At 44.2% G+C, this 18,226-nt stretch overlaps 1 protein-coding gene across 1 annotated transcript in view; it reads right to left on the bottom strand.

Annotated features, from left to right (window-relative positions):
• STS (steroid sulfatase) overlaps positions 1-18,226 on the bottom strand; it is a 2,058,867-nt gene that overhangs the window by 1,873,848 nt on the left and 166,793 nt on the right. Inside the window, exon 2 of the mRNA XM_085622589.1 lies at positions 8,168-8,323. Within this exon, the coding sequence (XP_085478715.1) occupies positions 8,168-8,319 (152 nt within the window). The 5' untranslated portion in view covers positions 8,320-8,323. The remainder of the gene's footprint in view (positions 1-8,167; positions 8,324-18,226) is intronic.

Below are 18,226 nucleotides of genomic sequence, written 5' to 3' on the forward strand. Positions count from 1 at the left end.
GAATACTGGATTTGTATTAAAAAGTAATCACTCTACAAGCAGAGGAAGGTGGAGGAAGCTGGTACCAAATTCTAGCCAATTAGCATTCTCCGGACCTTAATTCGCGAGCCAGAAAAAACTAGTTATGCTATGCTTCTGGGAAACAAAATACCGTCCTGTAAATTGCACTTCAACGAGGCAAGATTTCACAAGCTCTGCCGTCAATTTGCTGAAACTTTTTACACGGTCACAAACTTTTTTATACTCAAATGAAAGATAAATGTTTACCGGCAGGGGAGGTTCACAGTGCATAATTCTGGGTTACAATTGGTCTATCTGAAACGCCCTTATGAATGCTAGTCACTGAAGCCAGGTGTATTTTGGCCGTTAACTAAATTGGCAGGATTTTTGTTTGTTTTTTTAATGTGTGTGTGTGTGTGTGTGTGTGTGTGTGTGTGTGTGTGTGTGTATATATATATATATATATATATATATTATATATATATATATATTTTTTTTTTTATTTAAAGCATTTCTTTTTTTAAATAAAGAGGTTAATTTGTTGTGGACTTCCATTTAGGCCTGCCCAGGTTACCATGAATTGAGTCATGCAACGGATGCTATGGATAAGCATGAAGTGTTTGTTGAACTACGGCTGGCATCAGTGAGAAAGCATTCGTGTACATTCGTGCCTCTATCTAACTGCTAAACCCTTGCTCGCTTCAGTGTGCTATCTTGTATAGCTTCCACTGAACTAATTAGACTAAGACTTGAAATCAATGATTTGTAGGTGAAAAGTCCAGGACTGGAATAAGTGTCTGAAATGAACTGGAGTGAGGTGGTCATCCTAGTGTGTGGAGGCAAAGGGCTAGCATGCACACCAAAAGTATCTACCTAGAAGCACGCTCGATGGCAAAAAAGAGCACATGCACAAAGCTGGATGAGAATCCTTCTGAACACATTCAAAGAATACCAAAGCATATCCTGTGTGGCTGTACCTGTGCAAATGTATCCAACATATTTATTTGGAGTGGCAGCACTGTCAGAATACACACTTTATTTTGTTTTTGCACATTCATATAGCACAAACATGGCCCAAGGGCACTAGAGCACATTACATTAGCACCAGACTACATTACACAAGGTCACGTTTTTTTCTATTTAATTTTTGTATTTATTAGACAAGTGAAGATTAAATGATTTCCCCAGAATCACAGGATGCTGAGTTGGTGCCGGACTTGAAGCAGGCTTCCCCGTTCCAAAGTTTGCAGCTCTAGCTGCCTCGCCATACCTCCTCTAGGCAACCAGCCCCTTTAGTTTTATACGAATGTTAGCGTGGATGTGCCTGAAAAAACAAAAAACTACTGATATGACCCAAATCAATGATGGCCCAAGTTAGGGTCTGCACACATTTTGTATTCCCAGCTTAGAAATATCATCTCCTTAGATTTATGTGTATTGTTATTTTACTCTACAGAGTAGAACGACTATCATACGATTTGTAGTGAGCATTTGGAGATGGGCGTCCCCTTGACGACCCCCCAAAAAAAAAGAAAGTCTACGAGGCCCAAGCCAAAATGTACCTCTGGATTAAGGAAAGCAACCGCGCCCCTTCTACCCCCGGCCCTTTGTCCCCATCCCAAAATGAACGGATCCCCAAGAGTAACACTGCATCACATTTGACGCGATATCGTGCATACTGAGTACTGACCACTTAAACGTTTACGTCTTTTTTGGGAGCGACGGTGGCCTATATAAAGGACTGTAAACATCCGGTTGAAAAACCTCGAACCAATGTACATTTCAGAGACTCGCGCCCTTAATTAGACGTGTTAGCGGTGACAGATTATAAATAATTCAGGCCCACGGAGAAACGACAAAGTGAACGGAGAAACGGACAGCGGGAGGGGGGCGGGAACAAAGGGAATGGGAAACAGACAGCGGGAGGGGGCGGGATCAAAGGGAACGGGGGCACTGACAATGGGAAAGGGGCGGGAGGATGGAGAACACACTCAACAGGAGGGGGGCGGAACAAAGTGAACGGGGAAACGGACAGCGGGAGGGGGGCGGGAACAAAGGGAACGGTGACACTGACAACGGGAAAGAGGGCGGGAGGATGGATAACACGACCAACGGGAGGGGGGCGGAACAGGAAAAGAAAATGCCAACACTTCCAAACTCAGCAGCTAGTGGTGAACGGCGGTGGAAAATAAACAAGGAAGTAGTCCCAAATTGAGTAGATAATGCGGAGCAGCGGAACTAAACTGTAGTTGGTCAGTGCTGCTTCCTGCTCAAAGGAAGCAAAACGGAAGTGACGTTTCGGACCACCAGCCAATACATGAGCTACATAAAAAGAGCAATGCCAGATGTAACCAATGGCAAGTGACAAAACAAAGTGAGATGCAATGGGTGGAGTTTCAGTAGTAATACTTATTACTTAATGCCTCGCAGAGGCAGCGCATGCGCTGCTTTATGCGAGACCTAAAAATGATGGGCAGATGACGCTTCTTCTATTTATGCTTCAAATGTTATTGCTTCTCCCTTCAATTAGTCTGGAAACCGATCACTGACTTTCAGTGAGGGGGGAGTACATGTATCCCCATAACCTGAACTCAAGCTATTCAGAAGGAGAACGAGTAAACGAGTCACTGTTACCCTAACCCCACACTCGTGTTACAACATTTAACTATAGATTTTAAAGCTAGCCTCCCCCCTTTATTAATAAAATGCTAATACCACTACATGGCACCAGATACTAGATCTGCTGTGTTTTCTCTTTCTTTGCAGGACATTCTTTTTCCAAACTATGAAATAGGTCCAAGTCAGATGGGTGCCCCACTTCAGTTGTTTAACACAGCGCCCTGTAAATCTCGCGAAACTTTCTACATGCCTGACCGTACCATTCACCGTTCAGCAGAAAATTACAGTAAATCCTCCGAAAGATATATACTGACCTTAAAAATATACTGATGTCGATAAGCCACAACAAATCTGAGTAGCGTCACCCCTTCCTTTTGTAATATTCCGGAACATGTGTTCACGTCCTTCCATCCATCAAGGAAGACAAATCCATCAGGACTCTCATGAGAATGGTGCTGTTGGGTGCTGTTCCATCCTCAGGTGCCCCTCCTTCAAGGTGCCTCGGCAATACGCTGTGCAGCCCTCTGTACAGGTTTACATAACACGAGCCAAGGTGCCAGAAATATGAACGGATTTTTTTTAGGTCGAAGCTTGCAACAGCACTCATGCACTGTGCTTGTGGTGATCTTTTGTTTTTCTTTAAAAAAAAAAAAAAAAAAAGAAAGAAAAGGAAAGGAAAAACTAAAAATGGTTTTGAGCCCACCCAATTCTTCGCACTTTTAGGATTCCTACTCACTCACGTAGTCCTTTGTGGAGCATGGAACAACCATAGACAAATAGGTTTATTAGTGTCCTTCTACTGCTCGCAATTGGATCAAGGTAATATTTTTTTAAATTAATATTCCTTCTCCTCCATTGTTAGTTGAACTCGCTATGTCCCTTCCATATTCCATTTGTTTTTGACTATATTATTTTTCTGTAGCACTCCATGAGACTGCATACGTTTTTACAGTTCACTCCCTCGTGTGCTTCTCCCAACATACACCCTGTCCAATGCTCCGTGTTACTGTCCCTTTGCACCCCCCCGTTGTGTGCTGTCTCCCTCATCTGCTCTCCTGCTTAAACCCGCCGCCCTCCTGAGCTCCAAACAGGAATAAGTGGGAGACTTTAACTGAAGACAGAGGAGGTGCGCTTTTTTCTTAGCAGTGTTGGGAACGCGGTGAACATGTATCTCACCAAGGGACGCACGTACACAGAGTGCACGATCCTTATGCAGTGGCGGCTGGTAAAGCGTGAAAGCGGTGAGAAGTGAAAAAAGATTAAACAATAAGCTCGAAAGATTAGCTTACTTTTCCTGCAGCTTGACGGACCACTGTAAATCGAGAGGGAGCTTGAAAACACATCTCCATTTTCTCTAAATCCTCCCAGGGGCGGCTCCTTCACTAGGGTGGAGGAGCGTCGCCCCACTACTTTCTCGCAGTTCCAGAAGCAGAAACATAAAATGGTAATAACTACCATTTTATGTTTCTGCTACTCGCACTGCAAGAAAGCCTAAGGGTTTGGTTGGGGGCGTGCGGGTGGGCGGGTCTGCTCTAGGGCAGGGAAGGAGTGGCTTACCCACTGTTGAGGGTGCTGACTGTTAGGTCGGCCCTCTAGGACCGGTCAAACCAGTCATGCACACTCTGTCTTTGCTCCATGTAGTCTGCAATGCAGCCTACATGGAGAAAATGTCCTTCCCTTAGGCACCTGGATGGACGCCGTTCCAACCAATCACAACGCTGCCATTGCAGCGTTGTGATTGGCTTGGGGAGGAGAGGTAGGCTGCCTTCGCGACCCCCCTGGACACTGCTGCCCCTATCCTCTCCCAACCGAGTCATGCCGGCCGCAACTGCATCCTCCATCCTTGTGGGTAGCGAAGTTAGTGTCTCCTGTGTAGAGGTGGTGAAGAGTGTTGAGAGGTTACTAGAAACATACCCATTCACAACGCTACTTTCATGCTCTGTATTTCAACACAGCTTGAAACAAGCATCGAGATTGGCTGGGCGGGCCAACCCAGCGCTCCCTTAGAGTACAGGGGGACTTGGTCTCTGTCCCCATGGCGCTCTCATACAGCGCAGATTCACAGGGAAAATGTCCACATGTCAGGCTGGCCGCATTGAGGCTAGCAGTCAATCAGACATGCACACTTCACAGCAGAAGGCAACCATCTGAATAAGAGGAACCACCCCGGTCTTTCTGTACGTTGCATGAGGATAGGATAGCGCTTAGTGCGGCAGCAGGAATTTCGATCAAGACATCCCTGCTCTGTGTATGTATCGGATTTTTTATTATTTATATAGCACTTAATACCCCATTGTGGAACACCAAAACGCCTGCTCTGATGGGAAGACTCTGTAGCCACTTTGTGCTTCTATGCTTCAAAACATTGAGAAACGCATGTTTCTTATTAACATTAGTTTACGGATTGTCTAAAATATTCTTCATCTATACATGTCCCGTCCTTAAATTCTTTGTGCTTACTTTTTGGTGGAGGGCTGCGCATCTACAAAATAAACGAATGCTTGCAGGAGTTTTTAGGTCTCGCCTGACCCAGCGCATGCACTGGTCTGGCAAGACTTTTTGTGAGGGCTCAAAAAAGTGCTACCATGGCCAGCCTAGAGCTACAGTGCATGTGCGCGGGCGCTCGTGCCATGCTTGATCGCGATCACTCTCACTTTCACGATGATGTTCTCCGTGAGCCAATGCTTTTTTTTTCTGTTTATTACTTCTATGTAGTAATGGTGGCACCCGTGCTTTAGCTTAAACATCTTAGTCTAAAGTTGGGTGCTGTGATTGCTTCAAAAGTAAAGAAATAGACAATTCATTACTTTTGAAGCAATCTCGGCACCCGACTTTAGCTTAAGATGTTTAAGCTAAAGCACGGGTGCCGCCATTACTACAGAGCAGTAATAAACAGAAACAAGCATTGGCATAGCCAATAGGTCTCGCTTTTGGGACCTTATAAGTATTTAGTTACGCAACTGTTGCATGGCTAAACACTTATAAGGTCCCAAAAGCGAGACCTTTTGGCTATGCCTATGCTTGTTTTTATTTATTTATGGAATGTCTCAAAGTGCTGAATAAACAAAACAATGTTCGTTAGCTTTCTTCGGAGCAAATCCTGCCTCCTCAACCCCTCTTTCCTTTTTTTTGCAGTTTTATACAGTGCTAACTCGACCCAAGTTTATTAAGGCGCTTTACACAATTAATAGTTACTTTAAGCGGTCGAAGTGCATTAAATAAAGCATGGGAACTATGGTCCTAAGTGCATTTAGGGCGGGGTCAGTGAGCATGGTGCCGGGTGTAAAAACGTGACTAAAAAGAACAAAAGACACTGCAATTATTTTGTTGGCCTGTCACCTTCAGGTAACTGATTGTAAAATAGCACACACCTTGAATGAAAAATGTATTCAAGTGAAACTAATCAGTGTGAAATGCCCTTTTACATTATGAAACTATTGGTTAATGTGATCACTGCCAAAACATGTGTGTGTCACCAGAGAGTCGGAGAATCGAATCCTGTTTGGTGTAGGTGGGAAGAGTCTCTTGGGCATTTTTAGTGCTACGCAGTCCCATCCTGTGAAAGAAAGCACTGTGAATACGTCACTATTTTAACCTTGCATTACACACAGTATAAGGTAGGCTGACAAAAAATACACAAAATGATTTCGGGTCTGACTTACTAAGAAGTCAAGAATGTTGCAAGACAACTTTCTGCACTGCATTGCGTGACAGGGAGAGAGAAGAAATGTGCCATATATAGTAAGATATGATGAGTTTGTGCACTCTTCCTGTGCTGGGGCACTGTGTGCTGCCTAGCACCAAAGCAGGTATCCTTGTGCCATAGTGCAAGGCTGCCTGTGTGACAGGCAGGATTGTTTTTGTGCAGGAATGGGCACTTTTCTGCACAAAAAGTATCCTTAGAGGCATTTTCCTTTTCCGTGTGTTCTGCAGAACGCAGCACACATGGAAAGAGGAAATAACAAGGAAATAAAAAAATATTTCTCCTACTTATGTCTCACCTGGGAAGGTGCACTATTTTGACTCAATCCCAGGTTTACTGACCTTGGTAAATCTGGGATTGCGTCAAAATCAATGGGTGGAGGCATGGGAAGGCCCATGCTCCAACCATGAAACACCTTCACAATGCAAAGTAACGCAACACAGCAATTTGTGCAGCCTTGCATTACTCTGGATTTACAAAGCCACGCAGAGGCACACAAGGTGGCTTTGTAAATCCCATTTAAGGGCCTGCATTGCCCTGCGTCACATTGCGTGATGCAAGAGAAGAGCAGCCCATAGTAAACCTGGCCCTTAGGTTTAAAAAAAGGGCTTTCTAAATGTAGATTTTAGTAATACACAGTAACACTGTACATAATTCAAAACTTTTTATGGGAATCCTAGAAGCACGCACTCCACTGCTCAGCTGTGAAGGCCCTTACAGAACCCCTAAAAAAAAAAAACTTTGTCATCACTAAACTTTAACTGACTCCATCAATTAAAGAAAGTATTGGTTTCCAAACAGCCTTTTCGTTTTTAGATTAACAAATTGCACACATTTTCATTTGTCTCAGGCTGCAGGAAGATTGTTCATTGTCTAGCTGCCTGTCCCTCCCTTTACTTCAAAGCACAGGAGACTCCCTTCCTTTCTATGCCAGCTGAAGCATCTTGCCTGTCAGAATTAACAGTACCTGGGCGGTTGTCTTTTCACAAAAAGTAGGGGAACTGTTTAGGTTAAAATAAAGAAGTATGGACACGTCGTGACGTAGAGATCCCGCCCACTTCGACCTCTGGTTACATTGCACAAGGTGGTGTACATAAGGAGATAAAGCGATTTGCTCAGTATCACAGTATGTTGACACACCAGCGAAACTCTAACTCGGATCCCCAGTTCCAAAGTCGGCAGCTCTGACTATAACCCCATATCACATCCTCTCCGTCTCCTTCCCTCTGGAGACCCCGCTCGTTGTATCAGGCCAAACAATCTGGGGGGAGACTCAAGCGGCACAGAAAATTGAAAAAAATGGAAAAGATTAAATGATGCCCGTCGCTTGTGCCTAGTATTTAAAGCCGTACTTTTGAGTACTCTTCCTGCTTGAAGTCTTACAAGAATTGACAAAGCCAATAGGTTTCTCCTATATGAGAGCTATTGGCTTTGTCAATGTGTTTTAGCCATGCTGCACAGCAGCCGCTTTGCTGTACAACATGGTAAAACAAAACACTGACAGTCAAAAGCTCTTACATAGGAGAAACCTGTTGACTTTGACAATGCTTATTATCTTAATGCTGCATCATTTTCAACACTATTCACATGAAACGATCTTGGAACAGTAGCAGAGATTATCTTTCTTAAATCCCCTCAACCTGTATTTTACTGATTTATTTTTATAAAGAAATCCCTGCATTGGAAAATATATGCATATTACTCTCCACCACGTAAAAAGAAAGACAAGTGTAAACATTTCAGTGTTGTTTTCTGTTCCAGTCCAGCTGTAACTGTTTTCTGTGGAGACATTGTGCTCCTGTGAGCAATTACTACCAAGTTAAAAAGAGAGGCAAAATACCTCACCTCATTGTGTTGTTTCCAAAGCATCCAAGGTCTCCAATGCCCAGGTCATCCACCATAATTAAAACAAAATTAGGCCTTGTCGGTTTGTAGCTGTTTGTACTCTGCACTGCCAGGGAGGCCAAGGCCAACATCACAACTGCAATATGCATCATTTCCCTGGAGAAAAACATAAGAAGCAACACATGCAGTTTGATGATGGAAAGAAACACATTTTCTCAGTTCTGCGATTCGTGTTCATAATCAAGGTGGAAAAAAAATAGGAAAAAGAAGCACTTTTTTGTTGCTGTAATCAACGAGTTATAATTGTCTTCGGTTAAGGACACAAATAACACATTCCTTACAGATGTTTTGTGTGTACAGTATGGAAGACGAGCAACACCACATTCCGTTCACTTGAAGCCCTTGGGAAAGAATTTATTTTTCAGGTCCTGAGTTCTGTAATTTACGTTTTTGTTATTTAAAAAAAATGTTTGCTTAATGTGCGAGATGTTAAACGGGTTATTCTGGGCTCTACGTGCCCAAATAATTCATTCTTATTTAAATGGGTGTTGATGAAAAAGAGTATGCGGACGACGAGGGCTTTGCGATTTTTTTTTTCTCTCAATACTATTTCTGTGCATGTTGACCTCGAATCTGGGGAACCGGGTTCGAATCCCGGCAATGACACTGAACATCCTGTGATTCTAGGCAAATCACTTAATCTCCCCGTGCCTAACAAAAATGAATGTGTCCTCATGGAATGCAACTGGTGCTATGTAAAGTGCTCTGATACCCCATACCTTCGGGTCAAGTTCCCGCTATATAAAACTCTGAGAGAAAAAAAAAGCCTCGCCCACTTCTGTTTCAGTTGAGGGTTTTCTTGGGCCTTTCTGCGGCCATTTGTTGTGCTGGGTCGAAGGCATGTAGCATAACCTGGATCAGCAACTAACTCTCTTGCCACGGTGTCCATTCTCGCCCAAATGAAACCACAGCACCTCCTCTACCCGGATCTTCAAAGCTGATCTCAAATCTCTTCTCTTCCAAAGACACTTTCAGATCTAATACTTTCATTCTCAGGCCCCTCTTGAAAGTTCACTCTTCACTGTAAATTAATATTTTTTCCTGTACATTCCTCACCCCTGCATGCTGTGGTGGATTTTGTGTTTGTGTACCCTTCATTTTTAGTCTCCTGTTTTTCTTTGTAATGTTCTATTTTTGTACCACTTTTCTCTTGTAACGTAACTAGCTCTATTGTACAGCGCTCTGACACCTTCGGGTAATGTCCACGCTTTATAAAATTGCACTAAATAAAAATGCACTAAACAGCAGTTGTGTACCCACATATGTCTCTATTAAATACGTAGGGCCACCAGAATTATGTGTTTATGCGGTCACTTCTTTTTCAAATAATTATGAATTTGGATATTTTGCCACATAATCGATCATCTGCTGCATAATTTCAGTTTTTAACAAAAATAAATTGTTTCTATCTCAAACGGATCAGAAATTAATACAAAAATCTTGCAACATATGTTTGTGCACTGAGGAAGGCTCCTCGCAGAGGTAAACTGGTTATGTTCTAGTTGCTTATTCCTGTATTTTGTTGTTAAACTGGCACTAATGAAAGGAAATCTTTGCCCAGATAGTATTACCATGTGTAAAAATGATAAAATAATGAAGCAATGCTATAAAAAATGTGCCACATTATGCCGCATAGCTTGCCGTTTTTTGGTCCCACTACCAACTCTAGAGAAAAGGTGGAGGCGGGTCTCAGACTTTACCCATGCTGGGCTCTCTGGAAAGGGCCTGCTTGTCGTGCTCAGTGGCATATGTTTTCAGCTACCAGTAAGAAAGTCAAGCCGCATAAAACATCAGTTTGTCACTATGGCATCGGCGAGCTGCAGCCATCTTTGTTAGAACAGAGCCTAGCTCGGTGCCTCTCCAAAAATACCTCTGCCTCTTGTTCCGATTGGGCTAGAGAGACCCACTCCCGGAGGGAACACTTTATGAAGATTGATGGACTTAGGGTCGCTTTCTTAGTTTAATTCACTGCAACCTTTGCCAATTGGTCCTGAAACTTTAGAACCTAGACTCCAGTTCTCGTCTTTCACACAGTATATAGAGGCATATTTATGAGCCCCTTAGGCCACCAGTGCCTCACTTTTTTTGACGCTTTGGCGACGCAAACCTTGAAATCATATCTGAGGCCACGCAAAGCCACTTTGTGTGGCTTTGAATGACCACATAAAATTGCTGCCTTGCCTTACTCTGCGCTCGGAAGTCGTTTCATGGACGTTGTGGTGGGTGTTTCCACGCAACACCCATGGATTTTGATGCTTTTCCAGATTTACAAAACCATGTAAACCTGGGGATGAGCTAACACCTTGCGCCTCCAGAGGTGTGGCGTAACAAGGAGAAATATCTTATTTCTCCTCGTTTATTCCTCTTTCCATGTGTGCTGCATTCTGAGGCACATATGGGACGAGAATAAAGCATCTCAGGATTGTTTTTGTGCAGGATGGTGCACCTTCCTGCACAAAAACAATCCTGTCGACAACACAAGCAATCTTGCAAGATGGTACAAGGGTGCCTGCGTTGGCGCTTGTCTACTGAAACAGCACCAGCACAGGGAGAACGGGCAGGAATGCACTGTACTGAATAAATACAGTCCATTCCTGTCCTTTCACTTTGACGTAGGGCAGCGCAGCAAGTTTACTTGCTGAGCAGCCCTCCAAAAACTCGATAAATAAGGGCCGTAGTGTCGTGGGTGAGATACTATTCTTACACAGCACTTTGGCTTTCAAGCACAACTTTTATGCTGTTCTCCTTCTTTGTTTGTTACACTCTAACTGCAGCAGGCTCGCCACAGATACAAGAGATGTCTTAATGAATGCATGAAGAAATGTAAAGCTACACAGACGACTCAGTGAGTCAACTGCTCATTACCTAGATTTGTGTGCGACCTGCAGTTAATGAGATTGAATTATGGAAGAGTAAACATAATTCTGACACGTAGATGATCCATACATTGATTTCAGTTTAATTGGGCAAATTAAGTTATAAACAAGGCTTAAAAATTGCAAACATTGTAGCATAACCTGCAATATAAAGAATAATCTGTTCTTTTAAATAGCACGACATACCATAAAGGGGCATTAAGCAGTTCCACCTCAACGAGTATTTGGCAAATGTTGAACCAAACTGTCACCTTTTTGCATGTAAGGGCTAGAACCACTGTCCTAAACTGGAAGGATAAGAAAGATCCCTTTAAGGGAGCATTTAGAACTCTTCCCAAAACATTTATGGCAATTTAGTGCAAAAAGAGCACGTTTAGCAAAACAGGCTATTAACGTCGATCAATACATTGTAGGATTTAAAGACTATTTTCTTCTTCTTCTTTAAGCTTTATTGCGGTTTGATTTACCATAAAAGCACATCAAAAAGCAATTCTATACAATATGTTAATCAATCAATACAACTCATGCATATATCACAATTGTATAACTAAGTTATTAAACATATCCTTTAAGACTATAAAAATTAGATAGTGTCTAGAGCCCTAAAATTGATAAAAACAATGGTTATTATACAGATAAAATACTATCTGTTCTCTCCTTGTCCAATAGAGTTAGTGCAGATGTGTAGCAATATTAATTGTCAAGTTCCTTCGAATTAACACCCAGATTTTTACACAACTGAATTATCCATTTCCTCCTGATGTTAACATATGCTGGACAGAAAAGGATAACATGTACGGGAGTTTCTTCCTCAGTTCGGCAACCTGGGCAAGGACGTGCCGGGCCCCCTGTCCACCTATCAATGTTGGAATAAAGAGGCAAAGTGCCATATCTAAATTGCAGGTAGAGCTTCTTCGTCAAAGTGGGTTGTATTGCATCAATCTCCGGCTCAAAACTATAAAAGGATTTAACATCCAAGAAGATGTCAGTTAAACTTGAAATTTTTGCTGAGCGGAAGAGATTCCTTAAATTAAAATCTTTTACAACACATGTCATGTTTTTTTTTAAATGGCTGGGCAAGAGACCTCAGGGTTTAACCAGAGATCCTCGAGCCCAATCAATGTGAGTGATCGTCTTAAAAATGATAGCCAAGGGATCCTACCAGATCCTAGTAAAGCCATGACCACTTTAAGTTCCTCCTTATAATTCACCAGCTCAGGAGTGCTACACAGCCGCCTCCAACAAAGTAGGGGCCGAGCAGCAATAGCGTCTGCGATTGGGTGAATGTTCAAGTCCAATCTAAGCGGGCCCAAGGGAGTACTTCTTGGCAAATCCAGTAGTTGCCTTAAGAAATTATTTTCTGTTATGGATAGGTCACTTGCTGATATATGTCCCCAGAGTTCCGCCCCATAAAGGGATGATGCCCTGGCTTGAACTCTAAAAATTTCAAGGGGGGCGCTTATTATTTTGTGGGTACAATTCTTCTGCACTTTTAAGATACCCCCAGCTGCCTGAGTTAATCTTAATTTGGCCTTTGCCAATTGAGGACCCCACCCCATTTTATCGTTCAGGGTTAAACCCAGGTAATCAAAAATTGGGACCCTTTCGAGGGGTCTGCCTTCCATCATAGGATGGGGCAGTTGGTGGTACTAGCATTAAAAAACCATGTACTTGGTCTTATTGATGTTGACCACCAGGTTCCTTTTATTACAGAATTTGACAAACTGATTCAACACCCGCTGCATACCCATTGGAGACTTTGAAAGCAACAGAGTGTCGTCCGCAAACATTAATGCGGGAAATCTTTGGGCGGCCAGTTTGGGGGAGTCAATGTCGTTTATGGCAAGAAGATCTTCAATAAGCCCGTTGAGAAAGAGGGAAAACAGGGATGGGGCAAGCACACAACCCTGTCTAACGCCTTTCTCAGTCGGAAATGGTCCAGTTAACTGGCCTTGCTCGCCAAAACGAACTCTGGCAAAAGTGCCTTCGTGTAAGATCTTAAATTGATGACATAAATATGGCGGAACCCCCATTGATAATAAAATGGTCCATAACTGGTTCCGATCCACCATGTCAAATGCGGACTTTAGGTCCACAAATGTAAGATATAGCCTACCCCCATCCAAGACCACATGCTTCCAGTGAAGGACCTGTAGCCGGAATAATTGGTCAATTGTTGCTGTTTTAGCCCTAAATCCCACCTGGAGCGGAGTCAAAATGTTATTGTCGTTAGTCCAAGCCTGTAAACGTTGTAGAAGGAGGCTGGCATAAATTTTTTGGGTCACATCGATAAGGCTAATAGGCCTATAATTAGAGGGTTGGAGCGGAGAGCCCTTCTTGTAAATGGGAATTATCTCCGCCCCCAACCAAGTACTTGGAAGTGGTAACCCATGCAATATCGCATTAAATAGTACTAAAAGGTATGGGGCCCAAACTGTCGGTTCTTCTCTATATAGATCACCTGGGATCCTATCCAATCACGGTGCTTTATTCGATTGGATACTTGAAATGGCCGATTGAACTTCAACCAACGTGAATGGTTGTATTGACCACGTGGGGTTCAGGGCCAATAGGCTCGGTCAGGGCTCACTTATAAAATGTAGAGGGGAGAGAATAAAGATCTTTAAAATAAGAAGACCATGCTTCATCTGGGATGTTTGGGTCAATTGTAGTCCTGCCCTCTGGTTTTCCAGTATGGACAAGATTCCAAAATGACCTTAGGTCCTTTGCCGCAAGTGCAGATGTGATAGCAGACCAACGATCTGCTTCCCATTCTGATTTTGCGTTGCTTAGCATCTTCTTGTATACCTGCCTGGCTTCTGTAACACAAAGTTTGTTACCTTGCCTTAGGGCCAGCAATAGTGCCTTTTTCGCGTCTCTACAGCACCTATTAAACCATGGATTCCCATCACCACAGAGTTTAGGCTTGGTGAGACCTGTCTTATAAAAGGTGTCCTTCAATGTTGAAACCATTTCCCTATGGATGCCTGTAAGGTCACCCATATCATTATCCAAGGGATTAATAATGCTGGAGTTTACCCTTTCAAGCAGGGGGATTACATCTCGATACATTTTCGCCATATTTTCAGTGGACAATTTCGCAGCTGCCCATCGGATTCTTCTCCCACATCGCACTATTCTCAAGTCACTACTTGGGGTAATCGTCATTGCACTATCCTCACTGGTCAGTTGAAAGTCCATCTCAATTATCAGGGGATTATGATCACTTTCAATGCGAGGAGGGACACTAAAGTCCATAATTTGAGGCCACAGAACTAAGCTGGCCATAAAATAGTCTATTACAGATGCATGCCCCATGCCACTATAAGTTAACTGAGCTGGAGTGTCACTCTGGAATCGGCCATTACAAGCTCTAATGGAAAACGTGTAAGTGAGGGAAGTCAACTGGAGGGCAAGAGCTGTCCAATTTCCCACAGCGTAGGCGTTGGGGGGCGGAACTAACCAGGTTTCGTCTTATTCAGTTGTGATCGGAGGGACCCCTTGTAATGGTTCGAAATGACAGTTGAAGTCTCCTCCGATCAACAAGGCAACGTCACCCCCAAGCGAATGCAATAGGGTGGTCAGTTTGTCTAAGGTGTTAGAAGTTCCCCCCAATCGCACTGGCCGTGAGTATATGTTAATGAGTGCCAATTTTGGTGTTTCCTTGCTTGACATCAGGATACACGTCAGATCAGGACTATTTGTTTCTAGCCTTTTCAGCGTGAATCCAAGATGGACACCCACCCATATGCCCAGTCCCCCTGAAGGTCTACCTCTCGGGCCTTTTACTGCAGGTTCCGCAAAGGTTACATAACCCATTCTATGAGTGGGGTCTACCGCCCACGTTTCCTGGAACAAGCAGATCCCGTGTAAATCCACGAATGTGCACCAATCCGGGATGTCTAAGTTGGATGCGAGACCCGCTATATTCCAGGATAACATTTTGAGGGTCCCCTTCGTCAATATCTGCCTATTTCCCAAAGTTCCCTCCTGACCAAGCCTGGCAAGACCACGCACTCCAGGACCAGCTGAATGCTGGTCCGAGTGTGGGCGGGCAATCTGATGTTGCGGCAAGGGTATAAGGTTATCAATCACAGGAGGAAGTGGGCCATCCCCTGGCTCCCCTATGGTTGCATAAGGTTTTCCTTCAGGGAACATTCTTGCTTCAGTAGAGGGTGGAAGGTCGATTACGATGATCGCCACCCCCAAATAATCCATCCTGGTAAAACTTCAAACCTTCCTCCCTTTTATTAGCACCCATAGGATGGACCATTAGGGGGCTGGGAGACATATGAAGTCAATCTACTTGATCCAGCAAATTATATCTATTGTTTACTGGAAAGTCCAGCTCTTCACCCCTAACCTGTCCACCCCTACTTCTGTCTACATAATGCCAGGAATCCTCTTGCTGAGGCCATAGGTCATAAGGCCTATGGTTGATGGCGCGGTGTACATAGGCCGTTTGGTAAAAGTGATCTAGCCTCAGTGTTTTGATAATTGTATCAGGGCTTGTATGGTGCCTACTACATACATAGTCAACTGCCATATGATCCTCAAAGTTAATAATTACACAGTCCCCGTCCAAATTTTTTTGGTTTCCAACCCACCCACCCCACCCTTCTGACAAACAAAATTTTGCTTTGGATGGTTCTAGGCAAGGGTCTATAGGTGTTCAACCAATGCATCGTCTTATTCTTAAGTTCCCCGTACGATTCATGTCTGTCGTTCGTCAGCTTAGGGACCCCTATAAGGACGACCACGTACGGAGCACAATCCGGGGGTAAGTTGATGCATGGTAGATCTGAAGAGAAGTCGTTTCCCCAGGGTCGGTTTGTGGACGACCACGTACGGAGCACAATCCGGGGGTAAGTTGATGCATGGTAGATCTGAAGAGAAGTCGTTTCCCCAGGGTCGGTTTGTGGACTCTTTTCCTGGAGTTTTAATTTTTACAGGATTAGCCGGTAGCAAGGGCTGTGCCTTTTTCACAGCTGTGGGACCAGTTTTAGGGCCAATTTTGCTGGAGCTTGGGATAGACCCCTGGTTAGTGGTCGCAATGGGTCGACCATTAGGAGTAGTAGGTATTGGCTTCTGCTGGATCTGCGGGACATTCGCTGTGGTGGCCAGGGCTTTAACTTGAGCTTGGATGACCAATGGATCCTTTGCTAGACCCATGTTTTTCACAAGCAATTCCTCCATATTGCCCAGCCTTTTTTCTATAGATTTCAATCTTTGCTCCATGGGCTGGATAACAGTAGATAAAACCTTACTTAGTTTTCCCACCAGTAGGTCTAAGTCAAGGGGACTTATAGGTGTAGAATCGATGCCAACCCTAACAGAGCTATCTAAGGAAACCACAGGAGCACTGTGCTCAGGTTGTTCTGCAATTGGGGGATCAAGTTGGTTGTTATGTTTAGACTGTTTGGGTTTTCTACCCCGAAGTGGGGCGCCGGCCCTCTTCCTTTTAGGGATAGCACCCTCTTTGCATCTTGTCATGTCCGGCGGGTTTTTACTCGGTTCTGAGTGGGCCGGTGTCATGTTTGTAGTCTGTCCACATAATAGTTGGGTTGGCCCATCCGCCAGGTCTAATATGTTGCTTTCGGTGGAGTTTAAATTGGTAGAAATCCCTTCAGTAACTATATTTTGCTGGGAAGGACCTGGTGAGCATGCTTGTGCGGCAGGGCCCAAGGAAGATCTCCGTAGGAAGACCGGGTCCTGGGACAGACGGCGTTCCGTCATTGCAATTTCACGTTCCAAAACCGATGATGCTCTCAAGATAAATTGATCTAGGGTCCCAGCTACATGCCCTGTTGGTGTCGGTTTTGTACCCCTTCTGGCTGCCATGATAGTCAAAAATAAAAATTAGGAACTGGTTATAGATGGTACTCACAGTTCCCACTAGAGGTCAGAGGGTTGGCCCGGTCCGGTCTCCTTCGGTCTGTGATGGGCTTGGACGGGCCCGCCCTTGGCCCAGGCTGCGCCCGCGCGCGTCCCGCGGGACAGAGTAGTGGGGCCTATTATATACCGCTGCTGTGTTTGGGGCGTGGCGGCTGGGCGTCCCTGGTCCGGTGGCTGCTAGGGAGCGTAGTTCTCCCCTCCCGTATGCCACCAGAGCACTGCTTCCAAAAGCGGGGAGCGTGATTCTCCCCACACCGTATGTCCAATGCTGCTGCTGCTTTTCTATTCCGGGGAACGTGGTTCTCCCCACGCCGTATGCCTAATGCTTGCTGCTGCCTGTCACCACGTAAACAACTCTGCGAGCGTCTCCCGCGGAGCGGGAGACGCGAGAGTTAGATATCCCCTGATGTATGTTTGGGGCGTGGCGGCTGGGCGTCTCTGGTCCAGGTGGCTGCTGGGGAGCGTAGTTTTCCCCTCCCGTATGCCCCCACAGCACTGCTTCCAAAAGCGGGGAGCGTGATTCTCCCCACACCGTATGTCCAATGCTGCTGCTGCTTTTCTATTCCGGGGAGCGTGGTTCTCCCCACTCCGTATGCCTAATGCCTGCTGCTGCCTGTCACCACGTAAACAACTCTGCGAGCGTCCCCCCTTTAAGGGAGCATTTAGAACTCTTCCCAAAACATTTATGGCAATTTAGTGCAAAAAGAGCACGTTTAGCAAAACAGGCTATTAACGTCGATCAATACATTGTAGGATTTAAAGACTATTTTACAAGGGGCTTTGGGGTATGCCTCCATGTTTTCCATTAGAAATATAAACGAAAAATATAATCGCATTAAACAATGTGACTCCAAGAATACCTGATATGGAAGCTACTGTTGACTATTTTGGTATCCAAGTTCAGAATTCATCCTGGATAGTCTGAGTTTTGACATAGCACATTAAGAGACTCATTTCCAAGTTTCCACTGTCGTTTCATTACTAAACAAATGTCCCATTTGATAAAAAGACCCCAATCATGCAAGCATAATACTTGACACTCAGGACATCAAGTTATTTCCTAGAACTATTTTGCAATGTAGGGCAATGGACAGAAGTCAACTAGATTAGAAGCAAATCCTTCACAAGCATACTTTTTTTCTGGACTAGATCAGCCAGTAAAGTTACCACAAGATGCCCACTCCAGCTACACATAGCAATTAGAACAATACTACACCCGCTAATCATA

Source organism: Triturus cristatus, chromosome 8, assembly GCF_964204655.1.
Source record: "Triturus cristatus chromosome 8, aTriCri1.1, whole genome shotgun sequence".
Classification (NCBI taxonomy): Eukaryota; Metazoa; Chordata; class Amphibia; order Caudata; family Salamandridae; genus Triturus; species Triturus cristatus.